The sequence below is a fragment of the Petromyzon marinus genome, chromosome 22 (assembly GCF_048934315.1).
Source record: "Petromyzon marinus isolate PM22_M1 ecotype Great Lakes invasive population chromosome 22, UKy_Petmar_22M1.pri1.0, whole genome shotgun sequence".
NCBI classification, from domain to species: Eukaryota; Metazoa; Chordata; class Hyperoartia; order Petromyzontiformes; family Petromyzontidae; genus Petromyzon; species Petromyzon marinus.
The window spans coordinates 20868666-20890703 of NC_133688.1; the positions used below are offsets into that span (position 1 = coordinate 20868666).

General features: G+C 55.0%; 1 protein-coding gene across 3 annotated transcripts in view; it reads right to left on the minus strand.

Moving 5' to 3' along the window:
* LOC116944829 (adenylate kinase isoenzyme 1-like) overlaps positions 1-18275 on the minus strand; it is a 31812-nt gene extending 13537 nt beyond the window's left edge. For 2 of the 3 annotated variants that reach the window (XM_032958594.2, XM_032958592.2), the window contains exons 1-7: positions 17734-18275; positions 5992-6187; positions 4955-5200; positions 4524-4696; positions 4086-4199; positions 3400-3591; positions 2864-2954 (exon numbers count right to left, since the gene is read on the minus strand). In XM_032958594.2, coding sequence (XP_032814485.1) covers positions 2864-2954; positions 3400-3591; positions 4086-4199; positions 4524-4696; positions 4955-5200; positions 5992-6187; positions 17734-17793 — 1072 coding nt within the window. In that variant the 5' untranslated portion in view covers positions 17794-18275. Of the gene's footprint in view, positions 1-32; positions 109-2863; positions 2955-3399; positions 3592-4085; positions 4200-4523; positions 4697-4954; positions 5201-5991; positions 6188-17733 lie in introns of those variants that run through there. The other variant, XM_076068851.1, reaches the window with a different exon arrangement.
* Between the last annotated feature and the right edge of the window lie 3763 nt (positions 18276-22038).

The window sequence follows — 22038 nt, forward strand, 5'->3', positions numbered from 1 at the left end:
AGACACCCTGACACCCTCTCACACCGTGAGACCTGCGCGGTGCAGCCATGGCCTTAGAGGCGCGAGCAGCAACAGGAGCAGAGAGGCGAACATCGTGCTGGCAGCTAGCTCCTCCCTCTCCTCTCCCCTCTCCTCTCCCACCACCACCACTCCCCGTCTCCCTCCCTCTCCCCTCTCTCCTCTCCCACCACCACCACCACTCCCCGTCTCTCTCTCCCCTCTCCCACCACCACCACTCCCCGTCTCCCTCCCTCTCCCCTCTCTCCTCTCCCACCACCACCACCACTCCCCGTCTCCCTCTCTCTCCTCTCACACCACCACCACCACTCCCCGTCTCCCTCCCTCTCCCATCTCTCCTCTCCCACCACCACCACCACTCCCCGTCTCCCTCCCTCTCCCCGCCTCCCACACTCTCCCCTCTCCATCCTTGTCATTCTCCTGTCTCATCACCGCCGCTCTCTCTTCCTCTCTAACCACTGCCTCTCTCTCTATGCTCCCTCTTATCTACTCCCACAATGGGAGACCCTGTGTCCTCTTCCCGCTCCTCTTCCCTCTCCTTTCACCCCTCCTCTTTTTTTACGATCAGAGGAAACAAGAAGGTGCTCGGTGTAGTCGGCACTTTGCTTCGTTCATAATTTCGGTTTTTTTAATGCTTTGCTTTATGTAACCCCCCCCTTTTTAAATGAGATTTCACAATAGATGTCACGCTCTGCTCTCCTTACCCCTTCCCTCTCTCCCTCCTATCCCCCTCCTCTTCCCCCTCCTCTCTCCCCCTCATCTCCCCTCTCCACCCCCCCTCCACCCCCTCCTCTCCCCCCTCCTCTTCCCCCTCCTCTCCTCCCTCCTCTCCCCCCTCCTCTCCTCCCTCCTCTTCCCCCTCCTCTCCCTCTCCTTCCCCCCTCTTCCTCTCCCCCCTCTCCTCTCTCCCCACCTCCTCTCCTTCCCCCCTCCTCTCCCCCTCCTCTCCCCCCTCCTCTCCCCTCCTCTCCCTCTCCCCCCTCCTCTCCCTCTCCCCCCTCCTCTCCCTCTCTCCCCTCCGATCCCAGTGCCCTCTGCCGCCCCCAGGAGGCTGCTGCTGCTGCTGCGGCAGGCTGAGCGGTCCCTCAGCGGCGAGGCGCTGTAGCTGAGGGACTGCAGCACGAGGGGGCGACATGCGACACGGAAAGTGTAAACATTGCTTGCTGTGAACTTGAGGCAGGGTGATTTAATTTTTACCGTGACGCCTACTGTGTTATTAATTCTCATTAGACGTGACATGTGTTTTTATTCGGTCACAGTTCTGACGAATTCCGAGCTCGGATTTTCGCCTCCGTGAGCCTGGCCAGGGAGGCGCTGCCGCGTGCCGTCGTCACGCGCAGCGCCACGAGGCCCCCCCCCCCTCATTAGTATGCGTGACGTCACCAGAACACGCCCCTTTCCCACCGCCTCTCACCGAGCCCCTCCCCCCGGCCATGAATCCCACTCTCATCTCACACTCCCCATCTCACACTCACTCCCCATCTCACACTCACTCCCCATCTCCGCCCTCCCTCTCCCAGTCCCTCACCTCTCTTGTTTTTTACGATCAGAGGAGACAAGAAAATGCTCGGTGTAGTCGGCACTTTGCTTCGTTCATCATTTCGTGTTTTTTTAATGCTTTGCTTTATGTAACCCCCTCCTTTTTAAATGAAAGATTTAACAAAATATTTCTTGCTCTGCTCTCCTTGCCCCTTCCCTCTCTCTCTACCCCCCTCCTTCTCTACCCTCTTTCTTCCTACTCCATGTCGCTATCTCTCTCACTCTCTCTCGCTCTTTTTTTAACTACGACAAGTGCTGCATCTGCACGCAGCTCTTCTCGCAGTCCATCGGCCTCCGACGGGTAGCTTATATCTACATGCAGAGCTCTCTACCGTCATCTGCCACCGAGCACACGGCCTCCTCCAGCGCCCACTGCTCCTTGAAGGCCGGCACGGCGTGGGTCAGCCGCGCATGGCGGAACTCCAGCCCACACACCCTGGCTCCGACCAGAGCGCGGAAGACGCCCAGGCTGCTGGCCGGACGTTTCCCCTCCAATCTCACACTCCCCATCTCCGCTCTCTCATCTCCCACTGCCTCACCTCTCTCACTCCTCTCCCAACCAGCACGACTCTCTCCTCCCTCACTCCACGACTCTCTCTAAGGCTCCTCTCTTGCCACCCCCTCTCCTCTTTCCGCCCTCCGTCCCCCCTCACTCCTCCCTCCATTTCTCCTCTCTCCTGCCTCTTTCTCCTCTCCCTCCACTCACCACCTCTCTCCCTCCCTCTCTCCTCCCTCTCTATCTCTCCTCCTTCTCGCTATCTCTCCTCCCTCTCCTCCCACCCCACAGCCACCAAGCAATCCATGTCTAAATTAGATGCATGAGGTCACGGTCTGACATGGGGTCCCCAGGGAGCATGGTGATGTGGGTTACCGTGGTGATGGAGGTCTCTATCTCTGACGATTGAACGACACAACAATCTGGCTCCTGTACAAGGGCTCACTTAATCGCTCCGTCTCCACACTGGGCGTCCTCTCGGACACGTTCCCTCCTTCGGCTGCCAATTCGTCGTTAGTCTCGATCCCCCGTGCCGCGTCCGGACCAAGCCCGGCTCACTTTACCTAGCGGTCAACACGATGACTCCACCTCTCGTCTGTCTTCCAAACCGTTTAAGGGAGAGAGAGGCACGTTGTGTCAGGTATGCACAGGTCAGATAAGGTCACGCTGTGTCTCACACCAGATCGTGACAAATGAGGTCAGGTCAAGCCAGCTTGTGTCCTGACGCGTGTCAGGCCATGTTCAGAGTCGTGTCAGGTTGTGTCAGGTCAGGTCATGTCGGGTCGGGTGAGGTCGTGTGAGGTCGCTCACCAGCGGAGGACAGACACTGCGGGAAGAGCCTCTCCTCGAGGACCTGGGCCAGATCAGCGAACACCTCCCCCTCGTCCCGGTTCGCGTCGAACTGCGCAGCGGAGACACGGGGGCCAAGGGGACCCACGGGGACCCACGGGGATCCACGGGCATCCACGGGGACCCATGGGCGACCGTCATTGGTGATACGCGGGATGCAGTGGGGCCACTCTGTGAAATCCCGCCCCACCCCTCGGGACCCCAGGAAATGTTCCGTGAGAATTTAAGCCCCACGAGTGAAATGGGATGGGGAGGTGGGGGGGAGGTGGGGGGGGAGAGGTGGGGGGGAGGTGGGGGGGAGGTGAGGAGGCCCATATAGTTCACTGGGTCAACCACTCTACGCTACCGACAGGGAGGGCGAGCGAGTTGCATGGTGGGGCAGAGTGAGAGTGAGGCGCACGGGGAGAGAGACAGAGGAGAGAGAGCGATCACGAGAGCAAGCGAGCGAGCCGCTGTGGCCAGGGCGAGTCCGCGCACGTGGGGATGCGAGCGCTAACCGTGGCGAGGAGCCCCTTGTCGTGGTAGTACTTGGCGAGCGGCGCGATGTTGTGCCGGTGCGTGTGCACGCGTCGCTCAATGGCGCGCGCGTTGTCGTCGGGCCGCCCGTGCCGCGCCGCTCGCTGCTCGAGGCGCTCTCGCATCCTCGCCGAGGAGCAGCGCAGCAGCACCACGAGGTCCGGGGAGCCCAGCTGTTGGGGGCATCCGTTGGGGGAGACCGCCAGGGTTACTTTTAACGTAAAATCAAAGTTTAAATCGGTCGCTCTTCACAAATCAAAACTGGGCCCCAGGCAGGCAGGGATGCGCCATCTCAGCGGGAAAATGCTCGTGCCTCACGGCACGGACCGCCTGGGTTCGATTACCGGCTCGTGTGTGCAGAACAGATTGCTGACAGAGGCATCGGAGTGGTCGTCGTGAGTTCCGTGACCAAGGGGAAGAGACTGTTAGGGCAGCTCTATGGGTCTCTGTGCGAGTCTATGGGTCTCTGTGCGAGACAGTCAGGGCAAATGGAGGAGGCCGCTGCTATGCTTCTCTACTGCTGGGATCTGGCAGAGGAGGGGAGACCACGTGCGTGGTGGCACCCACCGCCTTGACCACAACGTCCTCCCAACGTTGATCTGATTGATTAGTGTTATTATGATTATTATCTCTGCCACCCCCCCACCGCCCTGCTCCCCGCCCCCACCTGCTCCTCGAACACAAGCGCCTGGCCGATGTCGCGGGGGAAGCCGTCCACCACGAAGCCGCGCCGCTCCGCCTGCTGCAAGAACTGGTGCTTGAGCTCCTCGATGGTCGTGTCCTGCACGCGCCACAATCCCACCCATCGCTCCAGCGCCCCGCCACAATCCCACCCATCGCTCGCGCACCCCGTTACAATCCCACCCATCGCTCGCGCACCCCGCCACAATCCCACCCATCGCTCCAGCAGACAAACAATGCGGGTCAAAACCCAATTTTTGCATCACCAACCAAACCCCGTATCTCATATCATCGCTTCTCATTCTCGCGTCGCATCTTCCACGTCGTTGTATTTTATTGCCTCGTATCTCATCTCATCGTAGCTCTGCCCATCATATCTCATGCCACGTTGCACCCCACCTCGTCGCACCTCGTCAGGCGGTACCTGTGGGGCGAGCTCTCCGTTGGAGATGATCTGCGCGATGAGGCCCCACTTGCGGTCGCTGGACGCGTGCTCCAGCAGCTTCTGCCGCAGGATCTCGCCCACGGAGAGCCACAGCAGCCCAAAGTGCTCGGCCAGGCGCGCGCTCTGCGTGCCCTTGCCGCTGCCTGGCCCGCCTGCCGTCACAACACCGCCGCGGTCGTGACACCGCCCCGGTAACGACACCGCCCCGGTAACGACACCGCCCCGGTAACGACACCGCCTCGGTCGCGACACCGCCCCGGTCGCGACACCACCCCGGTAACGACACTTCCCCGGTAACGACACCGCCCCGGTAACGACACTTCCCCGGCAACGACACCGCCTCGGTCGCGACACCGCCTCGGTCGCGACACCGCCCCGGTCGCGACACCGGCGCCCCGTGGCGTGCTCACCGATGAGGAAGATGATCTTGGGCCGCGCCGCGCTCGGGTCGAACACGTCGTATTCGTGGATGATGCCCGACGTCTCCGTGAGGTCCGAGTCGCTGTCGATGGAGAACTGCGCCCGGATCGGGGGCAGCCGCTCGTACCGGCGGTGCGAGACCCCCCCTGACCCCACTCCGGACCCCACCGCGGATGCCCCCGAGACCCCAACTCCTCCGGCGCCCCCGGGGAGACCGGACAGACCCCCGTCAGCTGCTACGAGGACAAAGGGGGGACGAGTGAAAACGCCACGAGACCGGGTGACCTTCAGTCGAGGGATCTTCTGCTGATTGCAGTCCTGAGCCAATGGTGAACATTCCACAATCCCATGGCGAGTGCGAGTATGCATGGGACCACCCCTGTTCATTCATTACAGATGTTGACTTCGCTCGCAAAGTGGTGCTCATTTTTATCGATCACTCAGGGTAGGATGATGGGCTGAGTCAAGTCAATCCACCCAACCAGGATTTAAACTCGCAACCTTTCTATTGGTAGGCACTGGCCCTGCCGCTGAGCCACCCAGCCAGATTCAATAATAATAGTAATCAACATCGTCATATAACCTCTTATCATCATCTGTCAGTCACCTATCCATTATGAATGGTAATAATCATCCATCACCACCATCGTGTGATGACTCGTTCAGCACCATTGCTCTCACTTCCTCCCCCAAGCCTCCTCTCTTATCTCTTCCTTCCCGGGCCTCCTCTCGCCCCCCCTACCTCCCAACTCGGATCGCTATCCCCTCTCCCAATGAGCTCTCTCCCCCATCTCCACTCTGCCTGGCGCTTCTATCCAAGACCACTCTCCCCCTCTCCCCAATCCCCTCTCTCCCGTAACCCTGCACCTCCATAAACCCCCTCTCTGTACCCCCCACCCCATCCCAACTGAACTCTCTGATGAACCCCGTGCACGCCCCGTCTCTTCTGAACACCTTGTAACCCTGTCCCCTTCTCCTCCCTGACCCCCCTCTCTCCCTGTGTGTAGGGGGGGGGGGGGGGCCTCACGCGCTGGCCGGCAGATCCCCTTCTTGGCCTGGGAGCCGTTGATGGGGGGCAGCGCTCGGCGCTCGGGGGCCGCGGCCAGGAAGGTGTCCCAGCGCACGCGCGAGGGGCCCCCCAGGTCGCGCACGCGGCGCACGCAGCCCTCCAGGAAGCCCAGGGGGTCGTCGGGCCGGTGGAACATGAGCCCCGTGAGCATGCTCTACACAGCAGGGGGACACGGGGTGGTGTAGAGAGCGGGGGGCACGAGAGTGGGGGGCCAGGTTGTAAACAGACAGAGGAGGTTAAGGGGGGAGCGGCGTTGGTGGTTGTGGTGTAGCCAGGATGGACGGTGGTTTGATTGTAGTGGTGGTGGTTGAGCCGGAGCGGTGCTGCTGCTGCTGCTGCTGCTTGTGGTAGTGGGGTCGTGGTGGTGACGGTTGGCGTCACCCTGGAGAGTAGTGGTTGTTGTGCTGTTGGTGGTGGCGGTGGTGTGGTTGGTGGTGGTGGTGGCGGTGGTGGTGGTGTGGTTGGTGGTGGTGGTGTGCTTGGTGGTGTGGTTGGTGGTGGTGGTGTGGTTGGTGGTGGTGGTTGTGATGACGCACTGCTCGGCGAGAGTTCCAAACGGACCTCGTGTTTCATCTCGTGACACCGATGTCACCATTGGGAATAAAATTTGCACAGAGACAATGGCATGCCAGACGACGCCCACAGTCGCTTCCTGTCGAATAATCACCGCAGGCGATTGATCGTCGCGAGCGCCAATCAGAGATTGCCTCCAGCCCGACTCGCTCCCATCCACAGCTGCCATGGCAACCCTAATGAGCATCAAAGAGGGAATGGAGAGGTGGGCCAAGGTGGAGGGATGCGGAGGAAGTGCAGGGGGTGGGGGTCTGATGGAGGAATCGTGGGGGGCGGTGGAAGCCATTGTGTGTTCGAGCTCACGCGGATGGACTTGCTCCCGTCATGTGAATGCGGAAGGTATGGCGCTGGCTTGAGGCTGCCAACTGAGATGAAGCGCTGCCTCACCATGCGCGTTTGAGCTCCAATTAGCACGGTGGGCTACGTACGGCGCGAAAGAAGTTCAACATACATACATTGACGAAAGACTCTTGACTCGATTGTCATAGAAGATGTTTTCAGCCAATTGAACGAGTTGTTGATATATGCGGGAAGAAACCAGAGCACCCGGAGACAACCCACGCATGCGAATCGGCATCACTCTATCCCGAACAGATGGGACGGATGATATTAGTCCACTTGCTGTACCACCTTCGACCCCGCGCGGCATGGTATGGCTCCTCAACGCCCACGGGAACGGAGTTTCACAGCCATCTGTGCGGTGATCCACCAACCCTGCCACGCTGCCTCCACAGTGCCGCAGGTACAGGCAGCCACGCGCAGCAGCGTAGCCACCAGCACCACCGCCGTCACCACCCGAACAATGCAACTGTTCTCACGTCGCCCTCTGCGCGAGTGCACGGGGTCTCAATGACAAACGATGTACTTAAGCCGGTCTCAATTATAGACAGCTCCTTCCGGAGCGCGCCATTAGCCGACTCGTGACACTGGGTTGCATCGGCACGGGCGGGTGGGCGGGCGGGTACTGAGTGGAGTGTAATCTGCATGCACAGCCCCCTTTGTAACTCCACTGCTGGATGAGAGGCATCCCCACCCCCTGTGCGGGTCGTGGTGGCGGGGGGGAGGAAGGGGGGAGAGGTATTTGACCATACTTCACCGCGCTAAATAATCGTTCACGTCATTGCGGAGAATATTAGACACTAAATGAGGATACGATTCGAGTCTGCCCTCTAAAACAAGATAAATAATTATTTGTTTTATATTGAGCTGGCATCATTCATGCAAATCGCATCTGGCAATCGCTGAAGAGGAACCCCGGACGAGAGCTGGAAGCTGCAGCCAGGCGGTGCGCCGGCGTTACCAACGCTCGCTCTGCAGTTCTCTACGTCCTAAGATGTTTCCAGCCCATTAGTAGCGAGTGATTATTTTACACGTGGGAGGAAAGCGGAGCACCCGGAGAAAACCCACGCATGCGAGGGGGCAACACTCTATCCCGCCATACAGAAGGGACAGGCGTTATCAGTCCGCATTTCGCTGTGCTGCGTTCAGCTGGCGAGCCAGGGGTACCTCCTCGATGCGCACGGGAAGGGAGTGTCGTGATATTTTGGCATTCATGCAGTGATCCACCAACCCTCGCTGCCTACGCAGTCTGGGATCACAGGTAGTCACATGTGTCACCTCTACGTAAAACATACAAGTATTTTTGTCTGCACATCCCATCAACCACAAGGCCTTCTATGAGTGCATAGTTTCAGCAGGATTGGTTCAACTCTTCTACGTGACTTTACCGAAAGAACCAAGCATATAATATAATACAACACTGGATCGTTTAAGACATTCGGTATCTCGTCAGCAGGGCTCGCTGGTCCGTGTGGGGTCACTGTGAGTGCATTCAGCACCTGGGACAGCGCTCCCCACCAGCTGAACGGTCGGATCCAGTTGAATAAAAACAAATATTGTAAATTCAAGTCTATGCCTCCCTCCCTCCCCCCTTTGGGCTGGGTCAGGGTAAGGACTTTTCGCCCTAACCTTGATTTAGGGGTCAGTGACCGATTCATTATCATCAGCCGTGCTCTATCTACTGGGTGAAGCCATCCCCCAAGTCGTCACCACTCCTCGCGATCCCTCGATGCAACAATCCCTCTCGTGTCTAACTGCACGCGAGCTGAGCGCACCGCTCCATCCCCGCTGTGCACTGCCACTCCGCCATTCGTCTCGACCCCCGGCTCCCGTTCCTCCTACCCGTGGTGCGTCCTGCCCAAGGCCACTCGCTGTTCGTGACAGCCGAGTGACATTAACGCCTTGACAGAGACATTCCACTCATGGTGTTTCGTGCAAACGGCCACCAGGCCCGTGTTGTCTCGTGATGGACTGCGTCAGGATTCGAGTCCGGGTTAGGGCTATGGTTTAACCCCGTGTTGGGCAGAGTCAGGGTTATCGGCCGATGATGTTGCCCCGTGTTAATATAGCACGGGGGTAGCGGCGGGACTCGGGCTGTGGTTTATCTCCGTGTTGGGCCGTGCTGTGGTTAGACTTTGGGCTTGCCCCACTTACGCAGCCCTGACCCTGATTCGAGGCGTGCTGCATCGGTAATTAGAGTGATTATAATTATCTCTCCGTGTAGGACAGCAGCCGCGCCTAATTAGAAGTCGATGTGAACCTCACTCGAGCCCATAATCAGAAATCCGCGCAAGTCCGTGGTCCGCGAGTGGCGATGCTTTTGCGCGCGAGTTTCCGCGGATGTCTGTGTCTATGCCCGGCCGTGGACCGTCGCCTTGACTTCACAGTATCCTACACAGTCACACATACACACACCTCGCATTGTTACACCCGGCACAGGACGTGCTAGCGTTGCGCGTGTGATTATGTAACTATGCATTAATCCACAGGAGGTGTCACCGCGGTGTGATGTCTCGCAGCACGCTGGACTTGCGACCCACAGGGTCACCGCTTCGATTACATTTCCCGTAGCGGTAGTTGAATGAATGAATGGGGAAAGTCTCACAAATCTCCACACCCACCGCCCCCTTCTGCCCAGTGCTATAATTGGGCACATCGCAGTTTAGTTGATGGGCAGGTCATGCATGGTGGGGTAAAATGTCACTCAACTATTCCAACACGTCTGCTCAACGTGTCAGTGGAGGCCGAAATACCATCTAAAGTTCTCTATAGACGAGGCCCTTCTGAGAAAGGAATTGCCGGGCTGCACCTTTACCCCTTTTAATTAATTTATATAATTTTTTACAAAATCAATAATTTATCTGACATTGAAAGCCTATGTTGGTTATCGATTACTCTGTAGATTATCAATCTATTTGAAACTTGGCCCGAGACGGACAGGGGAACTTCCGCGCACGTCTCGAGCCCAGGGCTTGGTTCGCACTGCGCCCAATTTTCGCGTCGCGTCCCGCGCTGTTTACTCGGCGCTCGCGTCGCGGCGACGCCACGTGGGGTCCGCGCCACTCCGGGTGGGGCGACGGGGGGCAACCGATTAGAAAAAGAAGGACCGGAGAGCGAGAGAGGAGAGAAAGAGAGAGCGAGAGAGAGAGGGGGAAGAGAGAGAGAGCGAGAGAGGGGGAGAGCGAGGGGGGAGAGAGCGTTTAGTGAGCTCAACTCCTTGGGTTTACAAAACACGGCGCGTGGCAGCACAAGGGTCGCGCGCCATTCGGTGAGCGCACGCGGTGGGGTAGCTATCGAGTGCGCAGGTGGTGCAACTGCGTCGGGGCCCAGGCGCCGAGCCGCCACAAATAGGGGGGAACATTGGATGGGTGGGGAGGTGGGGCTGCATTCCATCCATTGCACCAAAGGCCCAATTGCAACGTACGTGGCTCGTGCAATGCACCGGGCGGGAAGCTTGAATGGAGCAAGTGGTTGTTGGTTGGGTTGGTCGTGCGGACGGGCTGAATGTTTTTCTAATCCCCATTGTGCGATTCTAAAAAAAAAATCAGCTGGCTGTTCGCCTTATTCAAGTGGATTTTGTTGTTCCCGTGAAGTGGATTTAATGTGAGACGCTCATCGTGATGGATCGGAGTGTGCGCCACTGATTGGCGACCGCGCTGAGACCCCCAGCGCTCTCCACCCGCGAACTCGGCCGCCGGTCGCCGCTTGCTTGGGCCGGTTAACCCCGGAGTCGAACCCAGGCTCACAGCGGTGCCGGCTCTGTGTCTCTGACACGGCCGTTACGAACCCCAGCTCCGATAAAACTGAGAAATGATTTGCGCGAAGTCACAGGTGGTCGTCCCGTCATGGGAATGTGGAATTTCCACAACTGGCGGTGGCAATTCGTTCCGTGACTGATTAAGTCTTCTCAGCTCGTCGATATACAAAAGCGGACGGGCGCACGGTGCTAATAGGTGCCCGCTGAGAGCACTCAACCCAGAGGTGTTGACGACGCTCGCTTCGTAACAGCTGTCTCGCGAGAGTCTCCGGTGGTCGCTAACGCGTGAGCAATTGACTCAATTAATCAGCAATTAGTGTGAGGGCGGCGAGGAGGAGGAGGAGGAGGCGCTACCGCGCGGGAGCCTCAGCGATTCACTCACAACCCAAGATGTAAACACACTCACAACACAAGATGTGACACACTCACAACACAAGATGTGACACTCACACACACACCAAGATGTGACACTCACACACACACCAAGATGTGACACACACACACACCAAGATGTGACACACACACCAAGACGTGACACTCACACACACACCAAGATGTGACACTCACACACACACCAAGATGTGACACTCACACTCACACCAAGATGTGACACTCACACTCACACACCAAGATGTGACACACACACTCACACCAAGATGTGACACTCACACCAAGATGTGACACTCACACTCACACCAAGATGTGACACTCACACACACACCAAGATGTGACACTCACACCAAGATGTGACACTCACACACACACCAAGATGTGACACACCAAGATGTGACACTCACACTCACACCAAGATGTGACACTCACACCAAGATGTGACACTCACACTCACACCAAGATGTGACACTCACACACACACCAAGATGTGACACTCACACTCACACCAAGATGTGACACTCACACACACACCAAGATGTGACACTCACACATACTCACACCAAGATGTGACACACTCACACCAAGATGTGACACTCACTCACACACACACACCAAGATGTGACACTCAAACACACCAAGATGTGACACACACACACCAAGATGTGACACACTCACACCAAGATGTGACACACACACACCAAGATGTGACACACTCACACCAAGATGTGACACACACACACCAAGATGTGACACACACACCAAGATGTGACACTCACACTCACACCAAGATGTGACACTCACACTCACACCAAGACGTGACACCCACTCACACCAAGATGTGACACTCACACTCACACCAAGCTGTGACACTCACACACCAAGATGTGACACTCACACTCACACCAAGATGTGACACTCACACACACTCACACCAAGATGTGACACACACACACTCACACCAAGATGTGACACTCACACTCACACCAAGATGTGACACTCACACCAAGATGTGACACTCACACACCAAGATGTGACACTCACACTCACACCAAGATGTGACACTCACACACACACCAAGATGTGACACTCACACTCACACCAAGATGTGACACTCACACTCACACCAAGATGTGACACTCACACTCACACCAAGATGTGACACTCACACTCACACCAAGACGTGACACTCACACCAAGACGTGACACTCACACTCACACCAAGATGTGACACTCACACTCACACCAAGATGTGACACTCACACTCACACCAAGATGTGACACTCACACTCACACCAAGATGTGACACTCACACCAAGACGTGACACTCACACTCACACCAAGATGTGACACTCACACTCACACCAAGATGTGACACTCACACCAAGATGTGACACTCACACCAAGATGTGACACTCACACCAAGATGTGACACACCAAGATGTGACACTCACACCAAGATGTGACACTCACACACACACACCAAGATGTGACACTCAAACTCACACACCAATATGTGACACTCACACTCACACCAAGATGTGGCACTCACACTCACACCAAGATGTGACACTCACACTCACACCAAGATGTGACACTCACACACACACCAAGATGTGACACACCAAGATGTGACACTCACACTCACGCCAAGATGTGACACACCAAGATGTGACACTCACACTCACACCAAGATGTGACACTCACACTCACACCAAGATGGGACACTCACACCAAGACGTGAGACTCACACACACACCAAGATGTGACACTCACACACACACCAAGATGCGACACTCACACACACACCAAGATGCGACACTCACACACACACCAAGATGTGACACTCACACACACACCAAGACGTGACACTCACACTCACACCAAGATGTGACACTCACACTCACACCAAGATGTGACACTCACACTCACACCAAGATATGACACTCACACACACACCAAGATGTGACACTCACACTCACACCAAGATGTGACACTCACACCAAGATGTGACACTCACACTCATATCAAGATGTGACACTCACACACACACCAAGATGTGACACACACCAAGATGGGACACTCACACTCACACCGAGATGTGACACTCACACGAAGATGTGACACTCACACACACACCAAGATGTGACACTCACACCAAGATGTGACACTCATACTCACATCAAGATGTGACACTCACACTCACACCAAGACGCGAGCATCTATAATGGGCCGAGGGGGTGGTGTGACCAGCACCACGCCCAGCCCTCTTTGTCTCCCCAGCGCTGGTTGGTGTTTTACAGAACCTATCAGGTACAGTCCTCATTTAATGCTGAGTCGACCTATAGGAGTCCCAGGACCGTTTCAGATATTAGTCACTGATTGTCGGCCGTGAGCCAGGTTCGTGGCCCAGTGCGCTAACCGCTGTGCCACCGCTCCACACACTCCCAAACACTTTCACAGTAACACACACAGTAACCCACCAACGCCAAGACACCCACTTACACAATCATCAACATACAAAGGCAAATGTCTCCTAGGTAGCATTTAAAGACATGTTGGGGCAAGTGTTGTTAGGGAGCCCCTATTGGGGAGAGCAACACGTCCCGGCCGCCTCGTGTTGACGACGCACCACGGCTGGTACTATTTTAAGGTTGAGTCGACCTAGCGGAGGTCCAGGACCAATTCAGAAACCAATTTCTCCCTGATGTTAATTAGCGGTGGCCGGGGATCAAACTCAGGTCGCGGGTTCGTTACGCACACCGATTTAATACTTCTGCCAGATGTAATACTTCTGCCAGATGTAATACTGCCAGATGTAATACTTCTTCCACATGTAATACTTCTGTTAGATGTAATACTTCTGTTAGATGTAATACTTCTGTTAGATGTAATACTTCTGCCAGATGTAATTCTTCTGCCAGATGTAATTCTTCTGCCAGATGTAATTCTTCTGCCAGATGTAATACTTCTGTTAGATGTAATACTTCTGCCAGATGTAATACTTATGTTAGATGTAATACTTATGTTAGATGTAATACTTCTGTTAGATGTAATACTTCTGTTAGATGTAATACTTCTGCCAGATGTAATACTTCTGTTAGATGTAATACTCCCCAGTGCTTACTCGTTTAAGGCTGAGTCGACCCAAGGGAGTGTGAGAGGGGATCTAACTTGGCCCGCCGGGTTCGTAGTGCAGCGAGTTAACCTCTACACGGCCGCCCCCCACCAATGCAAACACACACGGACGATCGCTGACACACGCACACACACCCCCACGAAAACACACTCGAACAAAGACAAAGGTCCCCCGTGTAACCTACACAGGCTGTTGGGGCAAGTGCTGTTAGTGAACATCAAGGCCATATCGGCGCACGAGGGGGTGGGTGGCCAGAACCACGCTCGGCCGCCTTTGTCTCCCCAGTAGCGATGTTTACACACCGAACGGGGTACTCATTTGAGACTGAGTCGACCTAGGGGAGGTCCGGGACCGGTTCAGATAATCGTCACTGGTGTTGGCCGTGAGCGGGAATCGAACCCGGGTCGCCAGGTTCATAGCGCAGCGCGCTAACCGCTACACTATCGCTCCCCACTGACACACACACCAACATGCACTCACACACACCAACATTCACTCACACACACACACCAACATTCACTCACACACACCGACATCCACTCACACACACCAACATCCACTCACACACCAACATGCACTCACACACACCAACATTCACTCACACACACCAACATCCACTCACACACACCAACATCCACTCACACACCAACATGCACTCACACACACCAACATTCACACTCACACACCCCAACATGCACTCACACACACCAACATTCACTCACACACACACCAACATTCACACACACCAACATTCACTCACACACACACCAACATTCACTCACACACACACCAACATCCACTCACACACACACCAACATTCACACACACCAACATTCACTCACACACACACCAACATGCCCTCACCCGTACACTCACACACACCAACATGCACTCACCCGTACACTCACACACCCACACACGTACACTCAGACATACAGCAACACACACGAACACGCACCTACATTCACACACCCACCCACGCTGCACACACACACCAACATTCATTCACACACCCACCCACGCTGCACACACACACCAACATTCATTCACACACCCACCCACGCTGCACACACGAACACGCACCCACATTCACACACCCACATTCACACACCCACCCACGCTGAACACACACACACACCAACATGCACACACACGAACACGCATCCACATTCACACACACACCCACATTCACACACTCACCCACGCTGCACACACCCACCCACGCTGCACACACACACACCAGCATTCATTCACACACCCACCCACGCTGCACACACACACCAACATTCATTCACACACCCACCCACGCTGCACACACACACCAACATTCATTCACACACCCACCCACGCTGCACACACGAACACGCACCCACATTCACACACCCACATTCACACACACACCCACGCTGAACACACACACCCACGCTGTACACACACACCCACGCTGCACACACACACACCGACATTCACACACCCACATTCACCCACCCACGCTGCACACACACACACACCAACATGCACACACACTCTCACATGTTGCATTCTGATCACTCGAGCATGAAAACAACAGCAGACGCCATTCTTCACGAAGTGGAGGCGACGTCACCACGCAGCTTGTGCCAGGCTAGGTGCACCTCGAGGCGATCACGAGACGTGTGTAAGGCTCTCGTTGCCTGATGTCAAGAGGAGGTTCACGGTGTCACCGCCACCACGGTAGACGCACCACCTGGTGCACCAATCCCACTGTGTTACCTCGCCGAGTTTTAGCTGCCCGGCGCTCCGCTCGCTGTTGTGAGCGTCGCTCCTCGTGCATTGAGCTGTTGCTGGAGGGCGACTCTGCCTCCAGCCTCCTGCCCAGTGGCGTTCTTACCAGAAGCCTTGGTGAACTGCCCTGACACCACACCTCCTACAGACTCACACAACGACCCCTCTCCTTATCGCCTTCACAGAATACTGGGGGCAGGTTCTGGTCGCCGACAGGGCGCACGAGGGGACGGTGTGGGCAGAATCACGCCCGGACGCCTTTGTCTCCCCCTGTTCGGATGTTTACAGACCGAGCCAAGTACTCATGTAAGGCCGAGTCGACCTAGGGCTGGTCCAAACCCCAGTTCAGTTAACACCCGCCACTGATGTTCGCCGTGAACTCGGGTCGCCGGGTTCGTGGCGAAGTGCGCTAACCGCTGCGCCACCGCTCGCTAAAAACACAAAGATCACCCGCGTAGCCTTAACAGACTGTTGAGGCAAGTGCCCGCACGGCACACGAGGGGGTGGGTGGCCAGCAACATGCCCGGCCGCCTTTGTCTCCCCAGTGGCGATGTTTACACACCGCGCCACGTACTCATTTGAGGCCGAGTCGACCTAGGGGAGGCCCAGGACCGGTTCAGATAATCGTCACTGGTGTTCGTGGCCGTTAGCGGGAATCGAACCCGGTTCACCGGGTTCGTAGTGCAGCATGAATACGTAGACACACAGACAGACGCACAGACACACACACAGATATATACACAAAGACAGACACACACACAGACAGACACGCACACAGACACACACAGACACACACACATACACAGACACACACACAGACACACACACAGACACACAGACAGACAGACACACACAGATACACACACAGACACACACACAGACAGACACGCACACAGACACACACACAGACAGACACACACACAGACGGACACACAGACAGACAGACACACACACAGACAGACACACACAGATGTTGTCACCCAGACACCCCGCGAGATGCAGTCGTAATTGCTGATGGGTTCTACCAAACATGAAGCGATAAGACCCCCCCACACACCCACCCACCCACCCCCCTCCTCCTTCCCTCACCACCCACTCACCACCCCCTCCTTCACGCCCCCACTCACCGCCTTCTCACCCGCACTGAATCGTCATCATGCACATACGTACGAATGATGTGTAATGTGGTTTGTGATATGCATGTGGTGTGTATGTAATGTGTGTACGTTGTCATGTCTGTATGTTATGTACGTGATGTGTGTATGTGATGTATGTGGTATGTATGTATGTGATGTGTGTTTATAATGTGTATATGTGGATAGATCATGTGTGTGTTTGTAATGGCATTGTGTATGTGATTTGTGGTGCATATATAGCAATGTGTACATGTGATTTGCCTGTAATGATTGTGCATGTACCTATGCAATGTATGCAATGGGCATGTGTGTGCATGTATTGCGTGGTGTATGTGTTGCATGTTTGCGTATGTACATTATGAGTGTGTGGGGAGCGGTGGTGCAGTGGTTAGCACACTGTGTGTGTGGTGTGTGTGGGGAGCGGTGGCGCAGTGGTTACCGCACGACCCTGCGAACCGGGCGAGAGTCGAGTTCGAGTCCCCACTCACGGCCACCAACCCCGGTGACGATTATATGATTATATGTGGGCGTCCCCTAGGTCGACTCAGCCTTAAATGCGTATCCGGTGGGGTGTGTAGACTGGTGTGGTGCTGGCCACCCACCTCGAACAGCTGGGGGATGTCCTTCCTGGCCAGGTAGTCCTTCGCCTCGCTCGTACTCATGGCGCCGATCTGATCTCAGTCCGCCTGGGGCCGAGTCCAGCTGCAGCCGAACCGATCTGAGCCCAGGGTCGCCCTCCTGCTTCGGATTATACCGACCAGGGGGTCACCCCCCCCCCCCCACCACCACCACCCCTCTCGTCCACCTTTTCTCTCTGTCCCGTCTCTCTCTCACTTCCTGCGGCTCTGTCCCGTCTCTTCCCCCTTTCACTCCTCACACTCCCTCAAACTCTCACCGTCTCTCACTCGCTCCGTGCCTCTCACACTCTCTCCTCTCTCCGTGTCTCACCGTCTCTCACACTCAGTGTCTCTCACACTCTCACCGTCTCTCACTCGCTCCGTGTCTAACACTCGCTCCGTGTCTCTCACACTCTCACCGTCTCTCACTCGCTCCGTGTCTAACACTCGCTCCGTGGCGCTCACACTCGCGCCGTCTCTCACTCGCTGTGTGCATCTCTCGCTCTGTTTCGCTGTTCTCTCTCCCTCCGTCTCCCCTCCCCCCGTCTCCCCCCTTTCTCCCCGTGACTCGCTCTCCCTCCCCTTCCTAATGTCGATTTCATCGTCCGTCTCTCCTCCACCGATCGGTGTTTCTCTCTCTCTCTCTGTTTCGCTTTCACTCTCCCCACACGCCCCTCTCCCCGCTCTCACTTCTTTCCCTGCCACTCTCTCCCTGTCACATCGCGTGCATCTCTCTCCTCCTGGCTCTTCTCTCTCTCACTTTATTCCTCTCGTTCTATCAACACCGCATCTCGCAACCGCTCTCGCTCTCTACCCACTCTTCAGCCCTCCGCTCTCTACCCACTCTTCATCCCTCCGCTCTCTACCCACTCTTCATCCCTCCGCTCTCTACCCACTCTTCATCCCTCCGCTCTCTACCCACTCTTCATCCCTCCGCTCTCTACCCACTCTTCATCCCTCCGCTCTCTACCCACTCTTCATCCCTCCGCTCTCTGCCCACTCTTCCTCGTTCTCTCTCTCTGACACGCAAATTCGTGAAGCGTTCTCACCCTCCCTCCCTCCTTCATACCAACTCTCCCTCCCCCTCGTCTATATTCCACACTATCCCCCACTCCCTCCCCCTCTTGCTCTCTCTGCTCTTTCTATTCATTTTGCTCACTCTCCCCCTCTTGCTCTCTCTTCTCTTTCTATTCCTATTGCCCACTCTCTCCTCTTGCTCTCTCTGCTCTTTCTATTCCTATTGCCCACTCTCTCCTCTTGCTCTCTCTGCTCTTTCTATTCCTATTGCTCACTCTTCCCCTCTTGCTCTCTCTGCTCTTTCTATTCCTTTTGCTCACTCTCTCTCCTCTTGGTCTCTCTGCTCTTTCTATTCCTATTGCTCACTCTCTCTCCTCTTGCTCTCTCTGCTCTTTCTATTCCTATTGCCCACTCTCTCACCTCTTGCTCTCTCTGCTCTTTCTATTCCTATTGCTCACTCTCTCTCCTCTTGCTCTCTCTGCTCTTTCTATTCCTATTGCTCACTCTCTCTCCTCTTGCTCTCTCTGCTCTTTCTACTCCTATTGCTCACTCTCTCTCCTCTTGCTCTCTCTGCTCTTTCTATTCATATTGCTTACTCTTCCCCTCTTGCTCTCTCTGCTCTTTCTATTCCTATTGCCCAATCTCTCTCCTCTTGCTCTCTGCTCTTTCTATTCCTATTGCCCACTCTCTCCTCTTGCTCTCTCTGCTCTTTCTATTCCTATTGCCCACTCTCTCCCCCTCTTGCTCTCTCTGCTCTTTCTATTCCTATTGCTCACTCTCTCCTCTTGCTCTCTCTGCTCTTTCTATTCCTATTGCTCACTCTCTCCCCCTCTTGCTCTCTCTGCGCTTTCTATTCCCATTGCTCACTCTCTCCTCTTGCTCTCTCTGCTCTTTCTATTCCTATTGCTCACTCCCTCCTCTTGCTCTCTCTGCTCTTTCTATTCCTATTGCCCACTCTCTCCCTCTCTTGCTCTCTCTGCTCTTTCTATTCCTATTGCTCACTCTCTCTCCTCTTGCTCTCTCTGCTCTTTCTATTCCTATTGCCCACTCTCTCTCCTCTTGCTCTCTCTGCTTTTTCTATTCCTATTGCTCACTCTCCCCTCTTGCTCTTTCTATTCCTTTTGCCCACTCTCCCCCTCTTGCTCTCTCTGCTCTTTCTATTCCTATTGCTCACTCTCTCTCCTCTTGCTCTCTCTGCTCTTTCTATTCCTATTGCTCACTCTCTCTCCTCTTGCTCTCTCTGCTCTTTCTATTCATATTGCTTACTCTTCCCCTCTTGCTCTCTCTGCTCTTTCTATTCCTATTGCCCAATCTCTCTCCTCTTGCTCTCTGCTCTTTCTATTCCTATTGCCCACTCTCTCCTCTTGCTCTCTCTGCTCTTTCTATTCCTATTGCCCACTCTCTCCCCCTCTTGCTCTCTCTGCTCTTTCTATTCCTATTGCTCACTCTCTCCTCTTGCTCTCTCTGCTCTTTCTATTCCTATTGCTCACTCTCTCCCCCTCTTGCTCTCTCTGCGCTTTCTATTCCCATTGCTCACTCTCTCCTCTTGCTCTCTCTGCTCTTTCTATTCCTATTGCTCACTCCCTCCTCTTGCTCTCTCTGCTCTTTCTATTCCTATTGCCCACTCTCTCCCCCTCTTGCTCTCTCTGCTCTTTCTATTCCTATTGCTCACTCTCTCTCCTCTTGCTCTCTCTGCTCTTTCTATTCCTATTGCCCACTCTCTCTCCTCTTGCTCTCTCTGCTTTTTCTATTCCTATTGCTCACTCTCCCCTCTTGCTCTTTCTATTCCTATTGCCCACTCTCCCCCTCTTGCTCTCTCTGCTCTTTCTATTCCTATTGCTCACTCTCTCCTCTTGCTCTCTGCTCTTTCCATTCCTATTGCCCACTCTCCCCCTCTTGCTCTCTCTGCTCTTTCTATTCCTATTGCTCACTGTCTCCTCTTGCTCTCTCTGCTCTTTCTATTCCTATTGCCCACTCTCTCCTCTTGCCCTCTCTGCTCTTTCTATTCCTATTGCTCACTCTCCCCTCTTGCTCTCTCTGCTCTTTCTATTCCTATTGCCCACTCTCCCCCTCTTGCTCTCTCTGCTCTTTCTATTCCTATTGCTCACTGTCTCCTCTTGCTCTCTGCTCTTTCTATTCCTATTGCCCACTCTCCCCCTCTTGCTCTTTCTATTCCTATTGCTCACTGTCTCCTCTTGCTCTCTCTGCTCTTTCTATTCTTATTGCTCACTCTCTCCTCTTGCTCTCTCTGCTCTTTCTATTCCCATTGCTCACTCTCTCTCCTCTTACTCTTTCTATTCCTATTGCCCACTCTCTCTCCTCTTGCTCTCTCTGCTCTTTCTATTCCTATTGCTCACTCTCCCCTCTTGCTCTTTCTATTCCTATTGCCCACTCTCCCCCTCTTGCTCTCTCTGCTCTTTCTATTCCTATTGCCCACTCTCCCCCTCTTGCTCTTTCTATTCCTATTGCTCACTGTCTCCTCTTGCTCTCTCTGCTCTTTCTATTCCTATTGCTCACTCTCTCCTCTTGCTCTCTCTGCTCTTTCTATTCCCATTGCTCACTGTCTCCTCTTGCTCTCTCTGCTCTTTATATCCTTATTGCTCACTCTCTCTCTCTCTCCTCTTGCTCTCTCTGCTCTTTCTATTCCTATTGCCCACTCTCCGCCTCTTGCTCTTTCTATTCCTATCGCTCACTGTCTCCTCTTGCTCTCTCTGCTCTTTCTATTCCTATTTCTCACTCTCTCCTCTTGCTCTCTCTGCTCTTTCTATTCCTATTGCTCACTGTCTCCTCTTCCTCTCTCTGCTCTTTATATTCTTATTGCTCACTCTCTCCCCCTCTTGCTCTCTCTGCTCTCTCCGCGCCCTCGCTCCCACGACGCCACCTCACGAGGTCCCTGCGTGCACAGCAGACGCGGGCCACTGCCAGCAGACAAACCCGGACCCTCTCGCTCTCTCTCGATAGACACACACAGATAGAGACAAAGACACCCCACGTAGCCTTTACAGGCCGTTGGGTCAAGTGCTGTTAGCGAGCACCTATTTGTCTCCCCAATGGCGATGTTTACAAATCGCACCAGGTACTCATTTAAGGCTAAGTCTATCTAGGGGAGGCAATGGACCAGTTCAGATAATCGTCACCGGGGTTGGTGGCCGTGACATGGAATCGAACTTGGGTGGTCGGGTTGGTAGAGCAGTGGGATAACCACTACACCACCGCTCCCCCACGTAGACACACAAAGACAAAGTTCCCCCGTATAGACTGCGTAGACATTTG